General features: G+C 42.3%; 1 protein-coding gene across 1 annotated transcript in view; it reads right to left on the reverse strand.

The window, feature by feature from the left end:
* FRAS1 (Fraser extracellular matrix complex subunit 1) overlaps positions 1 to 16,936 on the reverse strand; it is a 430,037-nt gene that overhangs the window by 109,060 nt on the left and 304,041 nt on the right. Inside the window, exons 30-34 of the mRNA XM_012805310.2 lie at positions 15,777 to 15,955; positions 11,208 to 11,324; positions 5,712 to 5,826; positions 3,735 to 3,872; positions 1,231 to 1,263 (exon numbers count right to left, since the gene is read on the reverse strand). Coding sequence (XP_012660764.1) covers positions 1,231 to 1,263; positions 3,735 to 3,872; positions 5,712 to 5,826; positions 11,208 to 11,324; positions 15,777 to 15,955 — 582 coding nt within the window. The remainder of the gene's footprint in view (positions 1 to 1,230; positions 1,264 to 3,734; positions 3,873 to 5,711; positions 5,827 to 11,207; positions 11,325 to 15,776; positions 15,956 to 16,936) is intronic.

The raw sequence follows: 16,936 nt of genomic DNA on the forward strand, positions 1-16,936 counted from the left end.
TGTTCAGCAGCAGTGAAGCCTGAGCAGATCTTTACTCTTAATGACTCTCAGTGATCTCAGCTTTAAAATGCTGAAGATAATACCTATCCTTACAATAGGGTTATAAGAATTAAATAAGATAAATTTTATCACAAACCATTTTATGAAATGTAAAAACCTGTTCTATATTCTTACTGATTCTTTCTTTGCGTTACCGAGAGGCCTGCCACTAGAAACAAACAGATACAGGGTTCGTATCACCAGGGACACAACGTTGGAATTTACTGTTGCTCCAAATGTGATTTTTAATCTTCAAAGAAGAAAGGAAGGCCTGGGGGCTTGAAAGGGGTGCTTCTCTCCCACCAAGATTATTCCCTCTTGAAACATAACAGGACACATGGGTAGTTAATTGTAACGGAATAGTCAATCCCACCTAAACAGCTATTTAAGGATGCTTTTTATGGTCAGTCCCCCTCACTGGGGACCTGGACAAGAAACTTATCCCACCATGGCCCAGCATAAAAGCCAGCTCTGACCCTGCTTTTGCTGACTGTCACTCAGCTTCTATTCTATTATGTACTAAAAGAGAATGGTGAGATCTATATACACATTCTCAACTGATTTTCTAGGTCATAAGACTTTTCCCTCCATTAGCAAGCGATTCAATGAATGGCTCTATTTAAGGCTCCACACAACCACTATTCATTAGCTTGGTACAAATCACAGTTGATTATGTCCTAATCATTGTTCTGGAAGCTTCATATATATTATTATTATCCCCACTTATGGATGAGGCATTCAGGCATAAAGAGGTTAAGAAACTTCCCCAGCGTAAGCTGAACCCTAGGCCATCTGGATTCAGAGTCTAAGATCTTACCCTCTATTACCTCTTTAATACATAATAGGACAAGTTCAAACGGGGCTTAAAATTAATCCTTAGCCTCCTCGGCAGATTATTTTTTTCTGTGAACACAAAGTTAAGCTATAGTTACTTAACTCATCATCTAGTTGTTTTAGAAGAAACTTGTTTTAGAACAGTGGTTCTCAACCTTCCTAAGGCCGCAGCCCTTTAATACAGCTCCTGGGGGTCGCAACCCATAGGTTGAGAACCACTGTCTTAGAAGAAAAATTACCCAACTGTTAAGTAGTTCTCAGATAATAGCAAAAAGTAACAATAATGGGAGCAAAAACAAAGAACTAATAAGGAAGGAAAAAATTCCATTTGCTAATAAAATTCTGATTAGTCTTTACCTGTGAAGTGGAATTTTACTGATTCTGGGAGACCTGTAAGAGTGAGAGAGAAAAATCAGTGTACTCAACATTCTGCTGCCAGAGATGGATGGGCAAAATACAAGGCAAAGGTCAGGAGAGGAAAGGCCGCTTTAATCTCAATTATTCTCGTTTGAGAAAAGATCACCAGGTCATTTGCTAATGTTATATTGAATTTAATGGGAGCAGCATTAATTTTAAGCAGCCAAAAGAACCACATAGTGGAATAATTTTACATCACAGCAGTTAGAGTGATTTACAATACATTCATTCAGACCCCATTTTATCAGTACATAGAATCCTACACATCAGGGAATGTGGGTGATGTCGTATATCACTGACAAGGCGTTCAGGTGGGTCAATTCCACTGTGGAGTTGAGTGATGCTGGGACACTGATTCACACACTGTAACTGTGTAAGAGATTTATTCCAAGGATTATACAGGATAGGACTCCGCTCTCTCTAAAGTGGCTCTAGGAGCTCAGGTGAGTATCTTATGGAAATTACTGCAACCATGGCTGACATATTTTCTTTCCCTCTAATCCCAGGATATCCTGTGTTTCTTGCAAAGTAGGTCCTGTAATGTAGGGGTTAGAGAATCATGAACATTTTCACAGGCTATTAGCTACCCATTTACTAAACACTGGAGATACTCTGTAGAGAAGTAGCTTATCCCTGCCCTTTGAGAGTTTCAATCTAATTGAAGAGTTAACCACTTTCTGGATGATTATTTGTATAATAAATAATGACAAATATCACTTTAAATGTTTACCACAATAAAAATAGTAACTCTAAGATTATTTAATCCGTGTTCAACTTACCATAAGAAATCATCAGCTGTTCTATATGAATAAAGCCATTATTATAAAAATAATTCCCTACATTTATGGTGTGATGTGGTACCTATACCTTAAAATTCTTTTTTTTTTTTTACTTTTTATTTTATTTTATTTTATTTTTTATTTCTTATAGCATAACTGTGTACATTAATGCAATCATGGGGTACAGTGTGCTGTTTTCCTATACATTTTGAAATACTCTCATCAAACTGGTTAACATAACCTTCATGTCATTTTCTTAGTTATTGAGTTAAAACGTTCATACTCTGCTTTTAGAAAGATTCACTTGTACCCTTGTAACAGATTCTAAGATTTTTAGAATATTTCAAGGCATGCAAATATTTAGCAGTAAGGATTCAAAACCCCTGCTTCCTGGTCAACCCAGAAAGATCTCTTACTGGATCAGAAAAGATATAAGGGTAGCAAAGTCAAGGTCATTAGGGCTTAGTGGAAGGGCATAGACCAGCTGTAGTGAGAAACTCAGTTATCCATTCTTTCAGTCTTCTCTTCCTTTAAAAAGCTGTCTTGTATCAAATCTGATTTTTATTTATTTATTTAAAATTTTTTTTCCCCTCAGAAATGGGGTCTTGCTCTCCTGCCCAGGGCAAGTGGTAGGATCAGAGTTCACAGCAAACCTCAAACCCCTGGGCTAAGAGATCCTCCTGCCTCAGCCTCATGAGTGGCTTGGACTGCAGGCACAGATCACCACACCCAGCTAAGTTCTTAGTTTTTTGTAGAGATAGGTAGGATCTCACTATGTTGCCCAGGCTGATCTTGACCTCCTGGCCTCAAGGCCTCTCCCTGTGGCCTCCCAAAGTGCTGGGATTACAGATGTGAGCAACTGTGCCTGGCCTAATGCTGATTTTAATTCCCCAAAGGGTGCCTGAATCCTCCATTCCTACATGCACCTTCCCTGAGGTACTACAAGACCCTTCTCACTGACCTCCCTCGTCCACATGCTCGTCCACTCCGGCCTCCTCACCAGGCCTGTTCATATCACTGCAGTCAAAGAGCTCCTTATGAAAGCCACGCACACCAGGTCCCTCTTGTTCTCGGGCTAGAGACCTCAATCTTCACAGGCTTCCAGGGCAAGCAAGGCCTGGCTTCGGCCTGTGCCAATGGCCTCATGCTTGATCTGCTTAACCCTCCACATCAATGGCCAACTGAGGCCATGGTGTGCTCTCCCGGCCATCAGCCTAGGCTCTCTTGGCAACCTCCACTGAGCCCCAGGGCTAGCTCGGTCTGGTTATGTTTAACTCTACTACTGAACATTCTTGCTCCTTTTCACAGCTCTTGTCTCAGTCTGCAATTAAACATTCATTACTGGGATAATTTATCAAATCCCCAAACGCACGAGTAGGATCCATGCCTCCCTTTTTCACCATGACATCTCTAAGGCCTCCCTCAGTGATTGGCACATAAGAGGCACAAAATAGACATTTTTTGAAAGTATGCCTATGTGCATGATCAGATGGGACCGAGCCCAAGCTCCACCCTGGTCAACAGGTCTTGAGCTATTTTGAATAGCTATGATGCGGTGTCACCAAACTGCTGGGAAGGACTGCAGGAAGCGTTAGGGTGAGCCTGCCATGACAACCCACACACAGCAGCTGGGTGCCTTGAGGCAGACACGAGAAAGGACATTACCGGCGAAGGAGAAGGCCATGAGCTCCTGGAGGTGGGGGGCAGCCGGGGGAGGGCGGTACATGATTTTGCCCTGGTTAACATCCTCCTGTGTGAAATACCGGATGGGAGAGCGAGGCCGGTCCCTATGCTCGATGAAACCTGGGGGAAGAGACTCAGCGTGAACATCACAGCGATGATTCTCATGGCCGGCGGGGTGGCGGGGCCACAGAGCCTGCCCTTCTTGCTGGTGGAGTCTTTCGTCTGTCAGGAATAATAGTTCTCCGGTTGCTCCTGGATATTATTCCCTGATTACTCAAGAAAAGGGCAGATCTGAAACGCAGATAGCGGGGGTGACTAAGATTCATAGACAATAAAGCACAGTACGGTGTGACCTGCGGCCCCGGTCTCAGCCCAGACCAGCTAATTTTCTAAAAGTCATAGACCTGGTATTGTAATTATGAGGCTCTCTCAACTGAGTTTCACTCAAGGTCAAGGTCCCGAGAAACTGGTACAGAGTAGTCTCAGGGTGAGGCTGAGGAGATATTTTTCTCAATCTACCCTCTTTCCTTCAGAAACTCCTTAGTATCTGCAATGGTCTTTGGCAAGAGGAATGTTGGTCTTGGTTACTCTAAGAACTGGATTTGCCATTATCACTCTGCCTGGGGTAAATGCCTCAGGGGCTATAGATTTGCTTATTCTAAATCATTCGGTTTCAGAACTAATGCTGTGATTGCTTTTATATCCTATTCACTCTTTAAAAGGAGGGCCCACCTGAGGTGTGGTACTGAGCCACTTCACTGTCTGCAGAGCTAAGACACCGATAGCGACCCTGCAGAGGACAGCCCAGGCTTGGCTGTGACAGTGTCAACCCTGGCAATGTGGGGAGAACCCCTAGCTACCACTTAGCAGATTAAAAAGGGGGAAGGACGACTTTCAGCCTTTTAATTTCTTTGGACTTTTTAAAAAGGGTAATGGAATTTAATTTTTTTTTTAAGACAGCCTCACTCTGTTGCCCAGGCTAGAGTACTATGGCATCAGCCTAGCTCATAGCAACCTCAAATTCTTGGGCTCAAGTGATTCTCCTGCTTCAGCCTCCTGAGGAGCAGAGACTACAAACTCCTACCACAACACCTGGATGTTTTTTTCTATTTTTAGTAAAGACAAAGTCTCACTTTTCCTCAGGCTGGTCTCGAATTCCTGAGTCAAGGAATCCTCTCACCTGTGCCCCACAGAGTGCTGGGATTACAGATATGAGCCATAGCATCTGGCCAGATTTTAATTTTTAGACTTTTTTCCCTGGGAACTTGATCACATGAGAAGTTCCATCTGGGACAGTGGCTGTTCTTGGAGAACGGTCTCAGAGGCAGGAGCAGAATTATCTCACTAGAAGCAACCCTCCTTTCTGTGAGGAAGAGCCACACTTCCGTTGGGCATAGACTTATTAGTTAAGTACAAAGGTAAGAAAGAGATCCAGAGGCTGGGGGTGGATGGCTGGGGACCTCTCCTCTGCTGGCAGCTCCATGGTCCCATGTCTCTCTAGGGCAGGGGGAGTAATTTACTCGAACTGGAAAAGGAGCTGAGTACGTGTGGCTCAGCCCCCCTGTGCTGTCTGGCAGACCTCCTTATTCTTAGCCCATGCTTATTCTGGTCTATTTGCATACTGTAACCTCACCAGGACAGGCTCTGTCCTACAGACAATGCCTGTATCTGTCCAGTTCTGCCAGTGCGTGGAGGAAGGGCTAGGTCAGTAATAGCACATTCTCTAGTAAGCTCTATTGGTGCCGAAGCCAACAGGGTCATCCTCTACCTGACCACAGTCTGTCTCTCTCTATTAGTTCTAAACTAGAGGACAAGAGCCAGGGGCATGAATAACTGTTATTCCTTAAAACCTCAACAAATAGCAGTGTGTGTACAAGCAGACAAATTCCAGAGCTGTTAAGACTGGTTAATAGCTAAAGGACAGCAGCATCACTAAAAGGATCATTTCTCACATCTTACCTTGGCTCGGGTGCAGAGGGAGGGTGATGTTGTAAATAATCTTTCCACTGGGCCGCTCAGAGTTCACAAAGGATAGGGAAGGAGGCTGAATGACAGTCAGGCTGTCTTCTCGAGCCTAAGCAGAGTTCAGAAGGAAGAAGAAGAAAACGGTGTGACGAAAACAAAAGCCAGAGGCAAAGACAAATCCTAGGAGAATAAATAAAAAATTCACTCTGGGCTTTTAAATGAATCACACTCCATGTCTTAACCAACCCTATGCGAGCAAGGATGTGGTCTCTTGCACTGCAGATCTGTCCCAGCCTCAGGAACCTCACAGGGCTACAGAGTCCTTTTCAGCTTCCCTGTGCCCTGGCCTTGCTCTTCCCTAACTCCTGTGTCCAGAGTTATGTCAGTGCATGCTGTAGGGGAGGGGTAGAGGGCCCCTGATTTCCTTATGCAGAAAATGAGGCATCTCACCTGGCTACTCTCCTACCCTGCTGCTCCTAGCTGGCTCCTCTCACTCCATGGGCTCAGCTTGGCAAGAATTCTAACAGCCCAACAGAGAAATTCAAGTCTTGGCCCTAAGAGGTATTACCTCTGTCCCCACAGCTTTGTGAAGGGGGATGCTTTCTGATTTCTGGGCTAAAGATAAACCACCTCAAACATCAAAAGAGGCTCATCATTTGGACTGGGAAATCTAAGAGCAATTTGCTTACGAAAGCACACAAATAGCTAACACTTCCCTGTCCCCACTGTGCTGTTCAAAGGGACTGGATGTCACATTTCTCCCCCACCTTTCATGACCCATATTAATCAGAGGCTGATGTATACGAAGCTTTTCCTATCCACGCACCTGTGCCCATCCATGACCCACTAATAGAGGCAATGCTCAAAAAACAGAAACAGAGATTCAGCCTCCATACCTGACTAGGCACGAGAGTGGGTTGGGGACAGCGGCAAAAACACAGTGTACAGAGGAGAAAGGGGAAAACTAGTTTGAGCATGGGCCCCTTGCCTGGGTCACATGTGCTGTTCCAAGATAGAACAAGTGTCCAGCTCATTGCAGGCTCTCCCTAACTGACCCTGCAGGTGGGTAGAGTCTGCCACCTTCTCCTGCTCTTTGAAGCTTTGCCTCTTTCAGAAGGAATTTCCCCATTTAGGAAAGGATTAAGCAGGGCACAGTCAAGCTGGTGGAGGAGGGCGTGGTGTTCTTCCTTTTAACCAAAAAAAGATTGAAGGTTGCAGTTGCTTTCTAATTGCCCCAAGGCATACTTGTCCTGGGGAGAGGCAGAATCTGCAGGTTAGGACAATCTCCCAGCAGTGAAGAGTCATATTTCAGCCCCTTGCTCAAGTCTGGAATGTAATGAGCAAGGAAAATTAGAACTGCAAATAACAAGCAGCTGAGCTCTCTAAAATGCAACAAGTAAGGACAGCAAACTAAATATATATGCCCCATATGAGGTGTCAGTCACACATGTGCACACGCCTACACACATGTACAGAGACACAGAGGAAAGGGACAGGCATGGGGCCTTGTTCGGTTTGCCACATTTTAATCTCAAAACCACCATAATAATTGCAAATTCTCAGAGTATCATGGGATATTTTTAGAAATCTAGATGTGCTCAGAAGAATCAAGTGATTAAGAAGAGAGAAATTATCATGGACGTGGGACTATGGAAAGGGAACTATTGATATGCTCTAGCTAGGATAACAGATAGTCCATTTTGGAATTTATTGATACTATTTCTCTACTAATAGAAGTAGACACTAGGTAGAAAAAGAACTTAATTCTGTGAGGGAAGCAATATTGAGGCTGAGATATATCAAAGCATAATCAATTTTAATATTGGCTATTTTGAATGTTCAATATTTATCAGTTAAACATAGTAAGTAGTAAAAGATTAAACTTCATGGAAATCATTATGAAAGACACTTTTCAACCAATGCGAGGGCTGTTTGTAAAGTGTCCAGCCATGTACTATGACAGATAGCATCAACAGGGGTTGGACACATTCTGGGCAGCCCTCGTGTATCTGTCCCACACACCCTGAATCCAATTGCTGCTTTCACTGCAGTCACTCTGCTGGGAGCCAGGGTCTCCCCTGGTCACTTCCTGGCCTCCTAACTGCTCTCTTGCCTCTCCTTCACCCTACTTCAGCACAGCAGCCAGAGGGATCCCTTTCCAGGAGACCTTAGAGCCCTGCTCAAAGCAATGGCTTCCCACTTGACTCCAAATAAAAGCCAAGTCCCTCACCACCCCATGAGGCCCTATGAAGTCTGCTCCCTGCCACGCACGCTCCTCGGCTCCCTGAATTCACCCATCTGCTCCTGCACACCTGCTATGGGCACGTCCCCATTGAACTCATCATGCTCTCCGGACCTCAGAGAGTGGTGTGCGTGCGCACTCAGAAACTGGCATGGCGCCTCCTCCCCTACCTAACAGTCGCTGCATCTCTAAATCTCCCCCCTCCCTTCCTTCCTTTCTTTTTCTCTCTCTCTCTTTTCTTCCCTTCCCTACCCTTCTTCCTTCCTTCTCCCTTGTCTTCCCCTTCCCTCCTTCCCTTCTTTCCATCTTAACCATTTTTAAGTATTAACTATATGCACATTGCCATACAACAGAGTTCTAGAACTTTTCCATGCTGCAATGGTGAAGCTCTACACCCACTGAACAGCCCCCTTCTCTCCCTCTGCTCCCAGCCCCCAGCCCTGGCAACTACCAACTTCCTTTCTACTTTTCTTGACTACATTCTACTTTATATCTCATATAAGTAAAATCATGCATTATTTGGCTTTCTGTGACTGGCCTTTTCACTTAGTATAATGTCCTCAAGGTTCATTTATTCGTTCATATTGTACCAGGTGCCAACATTTGCTGGTTTTTAAAGGCTGAATGACATTACACTGTGTGTGTGTGTTTGTCCATTTATCTGTTGATGGACATGTAGATGGCCCACCTCTTGGCTGTTGTGAATAATGCTACAATGGACACAGTGTGCAAATGTCTCTTCATCCTTATCCCGGCTGCATGGTGCTCATGCCGTTGGTAGTTCTTGCTCCAGGCGACTGCAACAGCCTATTTATTTTCTGTCTTTTGCTCATCCAGGATATTCTCTACCCAGAATAGCAGAACCATCTTCCTAACCTAATCATTAAAAATCTGATTGTGGCTTTTCTTGCTACCAATCCTTCAACACCCTACTTGCCTCAACAGCCTTTTAAGACAAAATGGAAACTCCATCTTATCTTGAGGGTCCTCTGTGATCCAACTCTCATATCTTATTGCTTTTTCCCTTAGGGATTTATGCTCCAGCCAGCTGAACTACTTTTAATTCCTCAAATATGTCATTTGCTTCTCTGTGTCCATGTTTTTTCAAATTCTGCTTTTCTTACCTGGGATCAATTTGCCCAGATTTAGTCCAGATTAGTGGTTCTCCAAGGTCGTGATCTGAGAAGCAGCCAAGGTCATCACCTGGGAACTTGTCAGATATGTAAATTTTTGCCTGACACCAGACGTCCTGAATTAGAAAATCCTGGAGTAGGTTTCAGCACTCCATGTTTTAACCAACCCTATAAGGATTCTAATGCAGGCTTACATTTGAGAGCCCTGAACTCTGGTGACCCCCAGGTCACCTCCTGGGGGAAGCCTTCCCCAGCCCTTTCCCGTGCTCTGTTGGGTCAGGTGCCCCTTCGCTCCCCATCACTGCTCCGCTGTAGCACTTATCACCGGACCATCCTGCGTATCTATCTGCTTGGCTCCTCTTTTAGACTCAATGTTCCTTGAGAACACAGATTTTGTTTTATGGTCATTGACTCTCCAATGTCTTTCACAGCAGTCGGCTTAAATTAGAGGCTCCAAAGTGTTTACACAGGAGTGACTGACTGAACAGGGAGGCCGACTCCTACCTTTTATTGCATAAATGAATATACCACATAGGTATCACCATGTGTTCACAATACATTATATTTACCAAATGTGTGCAAAAATTGTGGGCTTAGATGAGTCTAAATTACTGAATTGAGAATGTGTTTTTGTCCAGATTATAAGTATATCCTATGGTAATGGCCCTAATTAATGTCAAAAAATATATAAACTGTGTATATTTTAAGAAATGTAAAAGTAGGCTAATCACATTTTACAGTCAACTAACCTTTAAGATATCCTGAATTTCAACTGGACAGACCTAATTTGAAAACATGCAATGTAAGCTCCTAATGGTTAAGTGACTTGAAAAGTCTCTTCAGAGGTCCACACGGCAAAGTGGGCACAACACTGTCTTCATGGCTCCTGGCCCATTTTCCCTCTAAACTCAAAATAACCCTCCATTAGCATTTGGCAAGAACGTGTGTGCACATTTTTCTTTACAGTTTAGAGAAAATTCTGATCCAAGTTCCTCCCGTCAGAGTGATGAATTATACACTTTACGGTGCTGCTGAATTATGATTTCTCTAAATTACGGTTTACAGTAGAAATGCCGATACCAGCTATTCATTAAAAACTTTCTATTTTCCCCTTTATGTCTCTGTCATGCCCCAGCCCCATAATTTCTAAAACTATAGCTGCTTTCTTTGTGTGGCTCCAGGCTGATGCACTACTTTGGAGCATAATTACGTGGGCGCTAACTAAAATGTGGACCCACAGTGGGTAATTTATAAGGTCTTGCATGCTGTGGCTCTGTGTGCACGAGGGGTCCTGGCCTTAGATCTCCCCCAGAGAGAGGGCTCCAGTAGAGCTGCTGATTGTCTGAACTAAGCTTCACGTACTAATTTAGTTGACATCTTACTCCAGATCTTCCTGAGCCCCACACTCCTGCCCCCCAGCCCACAGGCCTTCCGTGATCTAGCACCACGACCTACATCCTCATCCTCGCTGAGCCTGTGCTGCCTTCTTTGTTTCCTCAGTTTTACCAGAGTATCTGCAACTTCCCAGTAGTCATGATCTGTCTCACGGTCAGTCTTCCCATGTGCTCTTTTTACTCAGAGCAGTGCCTTCTGCCATCACGTCCCCATCCTTCCCAACTCACTCCCAAGCTTCCTCTAGGATAATTGCTACTTATCTTCTGGATTCAGCTCTCAGGCACCTTCTCTGGGAAGCTTTTGCAACAGGAAGCTGCTAATCAGGTGTCTAAAAAGTGGAGTAACAGTTTCTCCAGCAAGGTGGTGCCATAGCTGGCTGAAAATTATACCTAGATGGTGTCCATTCCATGGACATAAGCCTGAAATGTCTTTTCAGTACTCACACAGAGGCCCTGAGACTGTCTGGGATAACACAGGAAGGGCATCAGCAATGAATAGGAAGTTAAGACAGATTCCACATAACCTTACTTTCCCTCTGGAAATTTTCTTTTTCAAGTGAGAAATGTGTTCACAGGACTGGGGCTTGTTGGCTCCAGAGGGTATGTTGTTCTGACCAGGCGTCTACTCCCTATAAACCCCCTTTTGGACACTTCACCAAATCCCATCAGTGTGCCGTGTGCCTCCTCACACAGCAGCCACGTGCCCTTCCACTCAACTCACAGTCATGTGGAGAGAGGCTTCCAGAGAGAGTTTCTGTGCTTCAGGCGTCTGCGGTAGGATGGCGATGTTGAATACACGGCTCTCCAGGCGGGTCTGAACATCTGCGGCACTGGACACCTGGAAAGCAAAGCCAGCCTGGTCAGTCTCTCACCTTCTGGTGGGCAGAGCACACTGGCGCGTGTTTTTACTTTTTCCCCTTTAAACCATTTTTGAATTCTATATGCTCCTGCATTACAACTGTCATTCTGCTCTTCAGATTTGAGGAATAATCTATTAATGATTATAAAAAAAGATACATAATCACTTTAGGCAATGCTGAAAACACAGGAAAGTATAATATTAGAAATAAAAAATATTCTAGAATTTCACTGCTTAGAAACAACGATGATTAATATATTGATGAATTTCAGTTTAATCTTTTTTCTATGCAGATGTATCAAATTTTATGTATAATTATGTATTCTAAATTTTTTACTTAATAATACTATGAAATTTTTTTATTAGTCTTGAAAATATAATTTTTGATGGCTATATATTATCTTATTGTGAGTGTGTAACATAATTTTTATTCCATTTCTTTCATTTTTATTCAGCTCTGGTAAATGACTTAGCCTCATGATTTCATGGCAAGATTAATAACATTTATAATTTGGGTAGTGGTCATAAAAATCAACTTTTTCCTGCCTTAAAAATACTGAAAAATGATGCTTTTCTCATGCAGTCTCTGTCTTTCCATCAGAGGTGCTGAGTTTCCCATAAACCCTCCTCTCTCTGTTGTTTACTCCCCCTTAGTCGTGTCTCAAGAATTGCTAACCCCCGTATGGCCATGTGTAGTTGCATTAATTCCTTGCAATAAGGGTAAGATTCTATAAATCCTGAGAAAGGTGGCAAATGTATACCCAGAAAAACTGTCTTTTTTGGCCTTATCTTCATCATATCAGGTGCCTGAGATCAAGTCTCAGAATCCTGTTTTCAAAGAGACAACGATTGATACAAATAATCTTTACCAGTAACTTATTCTACTGATCACACCTATCATGGGCTCAGCACTGTACTTGCTAATTTTCAAAGGTAATCTTAATACCCACAAAATAGATAGTATCCCCTTTTTTACAGATGAGGAAACTGAAGGTCAAAAGGTTTATGCAGCATGTCAAAGTCACAAACCAGTAAGTGGCAGCACTTAGCCAGGTCAATCTGCTTCATGATCTTGCCCCTGACCAACAGGACTCAAGTTGGCAGCATTATGAAATTAGGCAGGAGGAATCTACAAAGTGTCCGTATTCTCCTGTTTCATGAAGAAGGAACAGAATGCCAGGCAGGTGGTGAAATGTGGTCATACTGCTTGCAAGTGAATCAGTCTGTGGAAACCACAATCCCTGAGATGGTGTCAATATGATCTGAATATATCAAAACCAGGCTTCCTTCCCACACCAGACATGACTGCCAGTGTGCAGGATTTCTTCTCACTGTGCCACGCTCTATTTCTTAATCCCACTTGCATTACCTCGAACCCCAATCTTACATACAAAGTAACAGATGGGACAAATTGATGGCTCGTGACAGCACATCGACATTAAAACGGAATTAAATCCATGCAACTCATTATATTGCACTTTCTGCTTTAAAGGGAAAAAAGAAGGGAAGAAAGAAAAGAATCATTGAACAGCATCTTTTTTTTTAGTTTAAAATTCTTTAGGGACACTAAAATGATGAATTGGAACAGTTGCTAACAGTTTATTTTAATACATAGCTATAGTGCCTGTGTCACTTCAAATCAATGTAGGAAGTAAGCCCATGAAACAGTGAGACTTTAAGAACAAATACACCGAAACTTTTATGTCAGGAGAACATAATCCCAGAGAGATGTTTCATATTTGCAATAAAGATGCTGTCAATATTCAAAATGCATTTTTTGGAATGCTTTCAGATGGAGTTCACAAATTATATAAGAAGGGTGGGCTCCTTACTTCATAATTATTCTCCATTTTAACAAAAAATAATTATCACTCTTTTTCTTACCAGACCTGATTCTGAGTAACTTTTGACTATTTGGTTATATTTTTTAATCTGCTTCCAAAGGATAAGAATCCTCTCACTACGGAGGATATTCTAAAAGACGATTCGACACACTTTGAAGGCAAATTTAAGCAGGAGTTCTAAACACATTTTGAGAAAAGTGTGTGAAGGCTCTCTGAAGAGAACCACTTTCTAAGTAATAACATTCAACTGGATATATGTGTGTGTGTGTGTTTATGTATTTATTTTTTGAGACAGTCTCACTCTGTTGCCCAGGCTAGAGTGTCATGGCATCAGCCTAGCTCACAGCAACCTCAATCTCCTAGGCTCAAGCAATCCGTCTGCCTCAGACTCCCAAATAGCTGGGACTACAGGTACCCACTACAACGCTCCATTAATTTTTCTATTTTTAGTAGAGATAGGGTCTTGCTCTTGCTGAGGCTGATCTCAAACTTCAGAGCTCAAGGGATCCTCCTGCCTCAGTCTCTAGCAGTGCTAGGATTATAGGTGTGAATTGTGCCCAGCCTTCAACTGGATACATTAAACTCTAGTGAGCTTCTTTTTTTAAGTTGGTAACTTTTACTATTTTCTTTTTTATTATTTTATTTTGTTTACTTTTAGTACTTAGTGACCAAGTTGCAAAAGCCTCAAATGTCATTTTGAGCGGGTCTTAGAATGCCCCTATAGGGCAATGTTCTATATTGATAACATTCCTCATCCTGACCTCTAAGGAGATAGAATCTCTGAGGTGAATTCTCCTGATGAGGTCTTTGCCTCCATTCTGACTCACTCTTTGGTGACCACTGCAGGCCCCAGGTGCTAAAAATGAAAAGTTAACTTGGGCAAAGGGCACTCAGTGTCTGCTCACTCGCTGGACGTTCAATGCATTCAGTAGAACCTCATTTTAATGGTTTCCAAATTTATCTCAACTTGCTCTCTGGAAAAGCACATCTTTTACACAATATAAATTAGTCAGGCAATGAAGATGTACATGCAGGCATCAGAAGCAGAATGCATGATAATTTTAGCAAGGTCAGTGTTCAGGGTTAGTTTATCCCAACTGGATTCCTAGACAAAGGGAAAGCCCTAGACTCTGAGGAGCTCTGACACGGCTTTGGCTGATTACCATAAACATATATATTTTCTCTGGCACGTTACCATATTTTTCTCTGTATCCATGCTCAAACATTCTTTCTCATCCATAATTCCTTATTTCTTTGTATTTCTGTTTAATTCTTTATGTCCAAACTGTGCTTGCCAGATGTTTTTCTAATTTTATTGATTGTTTTCAAAGAATCCAGTTTTGTATTCATGTATCATTTCTAGTATTTTACAATTAGCCAATTCTTCTGCCCACCTCTATTAATTTCTTCCTTTTCCTTTCCTTAGGTTTCCCTTGTGGTTCTCTAGCTTCTTGAGTTCAATATTTAGGCCATTTACTTTTATGCTTTCTTGCTCAATAATAAGAGCTTAAGGCCATCAATTTTCTTCTGAATACAATTTTGTTCACATGATTTAAGTTTTGATAAGTGATTTCTTCCTCACCAATATTTCTTAACAGTTTGCTGCTTTGATTTCCTTTAAAGAATTTCCTACTAATTACTCAGGAACCATTTTAAATATTTAAAAGCGTTTGAATTTTGTTTACCTTTTTAATATCAATTTCTAATTATATTCATAATCACCAAAGAATGTACCCAGTATAAATTTTTGTTCTTTAATTTATTCAGGGTCTCTTTACAGTTATGGTATTTTTTTTTTTTTTTTTTTTTGAGAAAGAGCCTCAAGCTGTCCCCCTGGGTAGAGTGCCATGGCATCACGCTCACAGCAACCTCCAACTCCTGGGCTCAAGCGAGTCTCCTGTCTCTGCCTCCCAAGTAGCTGGGACCACAGGCGCCCGCCACAACGCCCGGCTATTTTTTTTGGTTGCAGCCATCATTGTTGTTTGGCGGGTCCGGGCTGGGGATTCGAACCCGCCACCTTAGGTGTACGTGGCTGGCGCCTTAGCCGGTTGAGCTATAGGCGCCGAGCCTACAGTTATGGTATTTGACCAATTTTTATGAATGGTAACAATAAATCCTTATGTAGTGTTTACCATGTAATAGGCAGTATTATAGATGCTATATTACATATACACACTCTCATGTACACACACTCGAATGTTCACAATAATTCTATAAGTTTCATAGCAAGTAAGTGGCAGAACTTACACCTGGACCCTCAGAGTTTGGCTATAAGTTCATGGTTTTATAAGATGGTAACTGTCCCAGGAAAATTCACAAATATGATTGTGTGATTTTTTTCCTCCCTATGGTATTTTTACATTTTGAAGAAATTCCATATACTCTGGTCATTATGTAGAAATCCCTTTGCTATAGACAACTCTGCTTGTGAAGATATCCATATAACTGAACTAACAGATTAACTAACAGCATTTTTTAGGAAATTCTCCCAAACTTGTTCTTAGAAACTGCAGAAAATTACTCATGTTGTTTATATATAAGTGATGGTTTTCATCAGACTTCAGGAACGTCAGGAGGCAGGGGGTACCTGGAAGCGGAAGGCGTCGCTCTGGGCTGGAGCTCCCGAGTGTCTGTACCAGACGATGCCTTCGTTGATGTCCTGCTGGGTGAAGGTGCTGATGGGAGTTGCTGTCCTTCCATCAGGCAGGTGCTGCCCTTCATCTGCGGGGCTGTCTGCAGGCATGTTCATCAGAAGGACCAGCTCCCCTAGGAAGGCACAGGCCACAGTTAGTGAGTGCCCCTGGGAAAAGCAAGTTAGAGTTCCTAGCCTTTCCCAACGCTGCTGCTTCTCTTTTTTGAGACAGAGTCTTGCTCTGTCCCAGCAGTGGCGTCATCATAGCTCACTGTAAACTTCTTGCTCAGGCTGGTCCCAAACTGCTAACCCCAAGCAATCCTCCCACCTCAGCCTCCTGGAGTGCTAAGTTAAAGGCATGAACTACTGCACCTGGCCCTAGCACTTTTTTTTTTAATGAAAAGAAATGATGCACTTTTAAAAATCCTTATCTAAGATGAAAAAAGTTAACACAAAATTCAATAGATATCACTGACTCCATATTTAGACACAGAATTTTCAGTCTTTCAGCTAAAAGAACTAAAAGTCATTCAGTGGTGGGCGGCACCTGTGGCTCAGTGGGTAGGGAGCTGGCCCCATATACCGAGGGTTTCCGGTTTGAACCCGGGCCCCGGCGAAACTGCAACATAAATAAATAAATAAATAAATAACTGTCATTCAAGGGTAATTCATGTGTGAAATTACTGACTTGTATCTATAACAATTATATAAGGAGACCCCAATAGTTGTGAATACTGTAATCAAATACTTGAATACTGGGCATTTAGTGAATTAATCTACCCATAACTTTTTACATTACAGAAAATATTTTCCAACCAGAAAGTTTTTCTGGTTTCAATAAGAACCATTGAACTTTCAAATCCAGTACAATGACCAATTAGAAAAAAATTCAGGAGATGTTATTCTTGGGAATAGTCTGTCCAATGACAATAATACAGGTTGAGTATCCCTTTTCTGAAATGCTTGGGACCAGAAGTGTTTCAAATATCAAATTTTTTCAGATTTCAAAATATTTGCATATACATAATGAGGTATCTTGGGGAGGGGACCCAAGTCTAAACACAAAATTCATTTGTGTTTCATATACACAAATTAGCCAGAAGGTAATTTTATTA

Source organism: Otolemur garnettii, unplaced genomic scaffold (genome assembly GCF_000181295.1).
Source record: "Otolemur garnettii isolate 467f Iridium unplaced genomic scaffold, OtoGar3 scaffold00039, whole genome shotgun sequence".
NCBI lineage: Eukaryota > Metazoa > Chordata > Mammalia > Primates > Galagidae > Otolemur > Otolemur garnettii.